The sequence below is a fragment of the Magnolia sinica genome, chromosome 10, assembly GCF_029962835.1.
Source record: "Magnolia sinica isolate HGM2019 chromosome 10, MsV1, whole genome shotgun sequence".
NCBI classification, from domain to species: domain Eukaryota; kingdom Viridiplantae; phylum Streptophyta; class Magnoliopsida; order Magnoliales; family Magnoliaceae; genus Magnolia; species Magnolia sinica.
Window position 1 is genome coordinate 77901969 of NC_080582.1, and position 8836 is coordinate 77910804.

An 8836-nucleotide genomic window follows, 5' to 3' on the forward strand; every position below is an offset into this window, starting at 1 on the left:
CCGTTTTTTTAATATTATTTTAGGGCATTATCCCAAACATGAAGCAGATCCAATTATGGGGGGAATGTTTCATAAGAAACTGTGGTGATTGAACCACCTACAATTAAAAACTTCTTAAGACATACCTTAATGTTTCCGTTGTGTTTATTTGCCATCTAATCTATTGATAAGGTCACATAGGCATGGATGTAGGGAAAAAATAGATATTAGCTTGATCCAGAACCTCCCTGGCCTATTAAAGGTTAATAATCACTAATTCTTATGAAACGGTCTATCTGATAATTGGATTTGCTTCATGTTTGGGATAATACCCTAAAATGATGCCTCACCCTCACCATCTTGGTGAGGCCAGGGTCTCACCGAATTAGAATCTGCTCACACAAGCGACTGCTATATCTATCTATCTATCTATATATATATATATATGCTCCGCTGCACACTAGTTTTCACGGAACTCACGCGAACTTTTTGAGAACTCATCATTTGTGATGTGAGTCCAAATTCTAAATAGTCCACGTGATGCAGCACCCCATGAAACCCCAACTCCCAACTTTTACTCTTATCCAAAACTTTTGTGGGACATGGAAAAATAAATTAGTTTTCTCCCTTGATTTGCATCGCTCTTTGCTATAGTCCACCAGAGTTTTTGATACAGGTGAAAATTGGTGCCTTGGGTTTCAGGGGATGCAGTTTCGGATTAGATGCCCATGACACATGTGCAAAAGCGCACACGCATGCATGTAGGTGGGCCGGTGAGCATTCATATATATATGTGTGTGTGTGTGTGTGTGTGTGTGTGTGTGTGTGTGTGTGTGTGTTTTGAACACGTAATTTCTTTCTATCTTTTTTACTTTTTTAATCATTGATTGCCAATTATAGCCATAAGAAGAAGGAAATCTTTATGAGGCCCGATATCTTAAGCAATGTCCTACGTGTGACATCCACTTCTTCGATCAGGTGCATCCTCTAATGTTTACCATACATGCCCAAAATCATCCTTGTCCAAAACCAAGGTGGGCTACACCATGAGGTGGAGTAATGTAAAATCAGGCTTAGAACATCGAAGTGTGCACTGATGCACCTGGTGACCAAGGAAGTCGATGGAACATATGTTACGCCCCAAAATCCGGGTACAGAGTGTGCACCCATAGACCCGAGTTTCGGTTCGTAACTCATGCACAAACTGTACTCACTTAATTATTTTTCAATCAGTTTAATCGCATGTGATAATTACATTCAATATAAGATCCACTATAATCTTAATCACACATACATAACACTTAATACCAATCAACCAAGCATATAGAAATCTTGACGACCCTTAAAATAAAATAAACCTTAAAATCATTCATTTATTATACCATTATACTAATGATGTTTATTCCATGCTAACATTGTTTTAAAGAAATAAATCTAAATAATTTCTTAAAGTCTCAAAATCAATACCAATATGCATTATACGTTAATCAAATTATACTAACAAATAAACCACATAATTAGAAATGATCTGATGTTACTACTTCATCTTCAGATAAGTATGACCACGTGTCACATGGGTCATGTTCAGATATGGTAGATCATTCTGGTTCTTGTGCCACATCATCTGCTAATGGCTCCTCTGTACGATTTTTCTATCAATAAAAATATAAGCTGCTCGGGCTTAGTAATATAACCCAACATGGTTTATAATCATAATAATTAAAATAATACAAAAATGCATGTACAATGATATGAATGTAAAATAGTGTATGAATGCATTAGATGGGATGATCGTCTATCTGCTTGGGTTAGAGGTCGTCAACCCGCATCTACCGGTTGGGTAGGTTTCCACCTTTCGGTAGGCTTGGGCATAGTCCGCATCTGGTAACGCTCTACCAGGATCGACATTTCTTCTACGGAGGGCTCCTACGATCGACCATACATTATACAATGCAATGAATGATGGATGATATGTAAATGCATATTTTTCATATTTGGCATAGTTGTCTTGATCAAAATATTCACTTATGAATTTAGCGTACAATTATAATATCAAAATACTCAAATCAGTAAATCAATCCAACAATCACAAAAGATTTATTTTAATTTTAATGAATTATGAAACAAGTTGGGTTACTCACCTGAGTTTGGTAATATTGACTCTGCAATATAATTAAGTTGATTTGAATTTCGAGGTCCTATCAATTATATCAACGATATTATTATTCATTTATTTGTATTATATGGTGGGGCCCACCTTTGATTAACATCCTATGTAGCTAAATCCAAAATAATTAAATAATTAAAATTTTTATTCTATCTTTTTTTTCTTTTTAAGATTATAAAATTGAATGAAAATTAGTTGATCGGGGTGGCCCATCGGATGGTTAAATCATTCAGATTCTTAAGGTCTTGTCATGTTTTGCCTCTACGCATTGGATGAATGGTGTGGATCTAACCACACATACACCAATGATTTATCTCGACCTTCTACACCAAGTGATACCAACACTTGCGCAAAATATCTAAGATTCCTTTATTAAACACTTCTAGATCTAACTAATGTGGCACATCTGATGGTTAGATTGATCTGAATATTAGGGCCCTTGTATATTTTGGCCTTAGGGATTATATGATCAGTACAGATCTAATCTAATTTGATCAGATATACACCAATTACAATTACATAATTTTATATTCCCCTCACCTTTAAATGGCATCTACTCATAATTCAATACAATGAACGTGTGACCAATCCACACCGTTCATTGCCTACACCAAATCAAATTATATTAAATATATAAAAAAAAAATACTAAAAGGAAGACGATATACATATCTGATCTAAGCACTCCAAAATTCTCTTTCTTCCTTTCTCTGCTATCGCAGGTAGCCTTTTTGTTAATATTTGAATTTGACTAAAACTCTTTTTACGACTGAATGTTTGAATCGTGAGAGATGTGAGGAGGGTTAGAGGTATATTTAAATTATACGGTTTAAGATAGGAGATAAGATTGATTTAAAATAAATATAAAGTAAAGATAAGATAAAATATCTTTATTATTATTATTATTAGTAAATTTTCACGGCCCTTACAACATACACCCCATTGTTCTAAAAGTCGCCGACTCTAATGTGATTTGAACGGTAAATGATGGGATTTTATTAAAAATATAATATACTTAGAGTAAGATTTGAACTCCCAACCTAATGCACGTGCATCTCCACACTATGGTGAGGTGACTCATAAGATGGGGCTATGAGATGCATAATGCCCATGGGGTGGTTCCCACCGTGGGACTTGTGAGATTCGGGGTAGCCTACGGGGAGATCTTGGTCGGTTTGACTGGAAGGGCCTAGATAAAGCGATATTCTATTTCTTCATAGCTTTGGAGTTTTTGGTGCATTGGCCCAACTTCCATGTAAAAATAGATGAATGGTGTGTTTCTTATGGTTTGGTCCACTTGGGCTTTGGATATGATTCAATTTTGGATCATGTCTTGAAATGATATATAAAAATGGATTGACAATATACTTTTTAAAATAGTAATTATCTTTTTATTTCCACTCTAGGTAACTAGAAAATTACACTTCGGTTTCAATTTTAAATTCTTGAAGTTTTATGAGCCTGATTTAGAAGTATAAGCTAAAAGCTGATTGGATTTGAGATGTTCTATTGATTTACTTTGCTCTAAGTACTTTTGTAATAGAAATGTAATATTCTCGGGTGAGCGTCAAAGCATGTGTTCTCTAAGTGCTTGCGTGTGTGCAATAGACCGAATCTGCTTGCACTGGTGATTGCTACAATTTTTAAATTCTTGAAGTTTTATGAGCCTGATTTAGTAGTATAAGCTAAAGCCTGTTTGGATTTGAGATTTACCATTGATTTACTTTGCTCCAAGTATTTTTGTAATAGAAATGTAATATTTAACATGATCCCTCATCTAATTTTCATGTTTTATTTCACTTTTTTTTTTCCAGCTCCAAGGAAACACAGTTGCATAATCTTGAGTGATCAGTAATATTGAGAAGGATATACATGGCTGACTGGTCCCAACTTCAAAATGAACTGTGACGTACAATCGCTGAATTACTATCTGCAAATAGGGATTATCTGGCATTTTGTGCCACTTGCAAATCATGGCGATCAGCCGTAGAGGAAATGCCTCTTCATTACCCTTACCAGCTACCACTGTTAATGCTTCCATATGACAAGAACGTCAAAGCCTACAGTGCCTTTAGTTTACCTGACAACAAGATATTTTACCTCAAGCTATCAGAGGTTCATGGGTGAAGGTATTGTGGTTCTTCCAATGGTTGGCTGGTTGCAGTAGATGAGACCCCTGTCATTCATTTATTTAATCCATTTACTAAGACCCGGATCGAACTTCCTCCAATAACAATGTTTTCCGAAGTACTAGGGTTTGACAAATCCAGAGTGGGTGCAGAGTACAATGTATGGTCTTTATTCGATGGTGTAGTAGAAACTCCAAACTCGGAATGGATAAGAACCCGCTTCATAAAAAAGGTTGTGGTATCCTCAGACCCTACACAGGTGTTGCTTGGGTTGATGGCTAGCATGGATCTAGAGATAGAGCAGTTAGATGTCAAAATTGCATTTCTCCATGGTGACCTGGAAGAAGAGATCTACATGCACCAACCAGAGGGGTTTGAAGTCAAGGACAAAGAGCATATGGTGTGTAGGTTGAGAAAGAGCTTATATGAGCTAAAACAAGCTCCATGGCAATGGTACAAGAAGTTCGACTTATTCATGTTACAGCATGGGTATGATAGAACGGAATCAGACCACTGTGTGTTCACGCGCAAGTTCTCAGATGGTGATTTCTTAGTTCTGCTGTTATACGTTGATGACATGCTCGATCATCATGAGAAAAGACATCAAGAAAATCGACAGGCTGAAATAGGAGTTGGGCAAGTCGTTTACTATGAAAGACTTGGGCCCAGCTAAACAAATCCTAAGAATGGAGATAACTCGTGACAGAAGCAGCATGAAGCTTTAGTTGTCACAAGAGCGGTATATTGAGAAAGTCCTAAAGTGGTTCAATATAAATGCAGTGAAGCTGGTCAATACTCCACTGGATGGTCACTTCAGATTGAGCGACAGGCATGTCCCAAGACGAAGGAAGAGGTGGATGAGATGTAGAAGATACCCTACATGTTAGCTGTGGAAAGTTTAATGTATGCTATGGTGTATACACTCCCAGACATAGCATATGCGGTTGGTGTTGTCAGCCGGTATCTTGCCAATCCTGGCAAAGAACATTGGGTAACGGTGAAGTAGATAATGCGGTATCTAAGAGACTCATCCACGTTAAGCCTATGCTATAGTGACGGAAAACCTGTGTTAGAGGGCTACACAGATGCAGATATGACAGGTGACATAGACTCTAGGAAGTCTACATCGGGGTTCATGTTAACGTTTGCAGGGGGAGCGGTTTCTTAGCAGAGTAAGGTACAGAAGGTCGTAGCATTGTCGACGACAGAAGCCGAGTATATTGCAGTCACAGAGGCATGTAAAGAGATGCTTTAGATGAAGAGGTTCCTACAGAAACTTAGCCTGAAGCAGGAGCAACAGGTGGTCTATTGCGATAGCCAAAGTGCTATACACTTGAGCAAGAATCCAAGTCAGCACTCCAAGTCGAAGCACATAGAGATTCGGTATCACTGGATCAGGGATACTTTGGAATATAAGGTGTTGCAGCTTAAGAAGGTCCACACGGACGATAATGGGTCAGATATGATGACCAAGGCTTTGCTCAAGGGCAAGTTTGAGGTTTGTAGAAACCAGGCTGGCTTGTAGAAGGTGAATTCCTCCTGAGTCGAAAAGGAAAAGATTTGATGGGGATTTTCTCCTCATTGCTGGGTTTGATGAAATCGAACCAGTTTCGATATCATCGATAATTGCTGAATTTTTCACCGCTGGTCGCTGGATAGTTTTTTGGTCCTATCGATACCATCGATGGACTTTAAATGATATCGAGGCTGTCATCGAGAGTGGTTCGATGACATCAATAATTGTTGGATTTTTCACCCCTGGTCGCTGGACAGTTTTTGGTCCTGTTTTGATATCATCGAAGGACCGTCGATGATATCGAAGGCTGTCATCGAGAGACCTTCGATATCATCGAAGAGTTCCTCAGATGCGATTGTGGAAACGCAGATTTTGCGGATTTTGTTTCATATTTGGATTCTCCCTCTTTCTATTCTTATATAAAGGGGTGTATGCAGGATTGGGGTATATTCCAAGGTTTTTTAAGGTTTCCTAAAGATACTTTAAGAGGGTTTAGGGTTATCAAAGGTGTGTGAGAGAGAGAAAAAGAGAGAAAGAGAGAGAGGAAGCTTGTGGAAGGGAGGCTATGCTCGTAGAGGTGATCTACCATATCTCAGCGCTTCCGCGTCCTCGTAATCGGTGAGATCTCTCCATTTTCTTTGTTTCTCTTATTGTTTATCCACTCCTACGTGAGTGAAGAAGGTTTAATCCAAGCGGTGTGTGTTTGTAATCGGTTGTAACATTCTGCTTTATAGTAGATTATTGATCTGGACGAGGTCCCGTGGTTTTTACCTCTTTGAGGGTTTTCCACGTAAAATTCTCTGGTGTCTTGTGGTTTATACTTTGATTTACTTCATTGCTTTATTATTCCATAATTCTGGTTTATTTTGGGAGGTTAGATCCTAACGTTTTGTGCAAGGCCCCCAACAAGACACACATCATGGTGGAGCCCACAAAGCTCGACCTCATGGGAAGTTCCCATGAGGTCGACCGCATAGAACCATTTCTGTGTGTGTGTGTGTGTGTGTGTGTGTGTGTGTGAAAACAGATGAAAAATATACTTTTTTTAATAGTAATTATCTTTTTATTTCCACTCTAGGTAACTAGAAAATTACACTTATGGTTTCAATTTTAAATTCTTGAAGTTTTATGAGCCTGATTTAGTAGTATAAGCTAAAAGCTGATTGGATTTGAGATGTACTGTTGATTTACTTTGTTCCAAGTACTTTTGTAGTAGAAATGTAATATTTACCATGATCCCTTCATCTAATTTCATGTTTTATTTCACTTTTTTTTCCAGCTCTAAGGAAACACAGTTGCATAATATTGAGTGATCAGTAATATTGAGAAGGATATGCATGGCTGACTGGTCCCAACTTCAAAATGAACTGTTACGTACAATCGCTGAATTACTATCTGCCAACAGGGATTATCTGGCATTTCGTGCCACTTGCAAATCATGGCGATCAGCCGTAGAGGAATTGCCTCTTCATTACCCTTACCAGCTACCACTGTTAATGCTTCCATATGACAAGAACGTCAAGGCCTACAGTGCCTTTAGTTTATCTGATAACAAGATATTTTACCTCAAGCTATCAGAGGTTCATGGGCTAAGGTATTGTGGTTCTTCCAATGGTTGGCTGGTTGCAGTAGATGAGACCCCTGTCATTCGTTTATTTAATCCATTTACTAAGACCCAGATCGAACTTCCTCCAATAAAAACATTTTCCGAAGTACTAGGATTTGACAAATCCAGAGTGGGTGCAGAGTACAATGTACGGTCTTTATTCAATGGTGTAGTAGAAACTCCAAACTCGGAATGGATAAGAACCCGCTTCATAAATAAGGCTATGGAAACCTCCAACCCTACATCGAACCCCAACTATGTTGTTATGGCCCTCCATGGTGAGCTTCAAAAATTGGCATTCTGTAGACATGGAGACAATGAGTGGACCGTAATTGAAAAGATATGGTGTCCTTATTGTGGCATTGTGTGTTATAAAGAACAATTCTATGTGGTAGATGTTAATGGAAGAGTTGCACTTTGCAACATTGATGGTCCTCCCGATGCAGTGGAGGTCATGCCACAAATGAATTTCCATGTGCTGCGACAAATGAATATCTATAAGCAGATGATTTATTTAGTGGAATCAATGGGGGAGCTATTACAGGTTGTTAGATATTGTAAAGACATTCATAATGGTGAGGTTGTTAGATATTATGAAGATAATGATAATTGGATATATTATACAGTTAAATTTAAAGTTTTTAAGATGGATATAAGTAGGGGGGAGAGGTTTGAGGTGAAAACTCTTGGGGATTGTATGTTGTTCTTAGGCTCAAACTACTCATTATCTCTCTCGGCTCACGATTTTCCCAGCTTCAAAAGAAATTGTATTTACTTTACTGATGACGAAATATATCCATTTAAGGGTGGTGTACGAGGGGGTCATGATTTAGGCATGTTCAACTTGGAGGATAATAGCATCACATCGTTGCCATGCCAATACCATTCAAGCAATGACTTGGGAATGATTTGGCCTCCACCCATATGGTTGCACACATCTTATCGTTGTAATGAGGCGTTGGAAGAATAATTGCATTTAATGTTTTTTTTTTTTTTAAAAATATTTCTCAAATACACATTCGATAAACATTTTTTCTTTCCACGATTTTTGTCAGTTTATATTAATAGATGTTTAGTAATTTGATGAGAGATTGAAGAAGCAAACTTGGAAGTTTGACCATAATATCTATGTGCATTTAGAAATTTAGATTTTTTTTCTTACTAAGTTCTATGAAGTTAAACATACAATAGAAACAAGTTTTCAGAGTTTAGTTGCTTCAATTCCAGCCTGAAGTTAGATTGTTTAGCTTTATATTGATTATACAAGGAGGCCAGTGTAACAGTAATCACCTAATTGGAGGACTTATTACCTCCGTCTAATAGTCATTCACATGTCCATGTGGGGTCCACCACGTCCATATTTATCATGCTAATCCAAATATGTTCATTAGTGCACAATTATCATGCTAATCCAAAATTCAAGCGTGACTGATAACAGAG

At 37.7% G+C, this 8836-nt stretch overlaps 1 protein-coding gene across 1 annotated transcript; it reads left to right on the forward strand.

Annotated features, from left to right (window-relative positions):
- The first annotated feature begins 7073 nt into the window (after positions 1 to 7073).
- On the forward strand, positions 7074 to 8366 carry LOC131217616 (F-box protein SKIP23-like). The gene has a single exon (XM_058212559.1). The coding sequence runs from the start codon at positions 7128 to 7130 to the stop codon at positions 8364 to 8366; it is 1239 nt and encodes a 412-aa protein (XP_058068542.1). The 5' UTR covers positions 7074 to 7127.
- Positions 8367 to 8836: the final 470 nt, after the last annotated feature.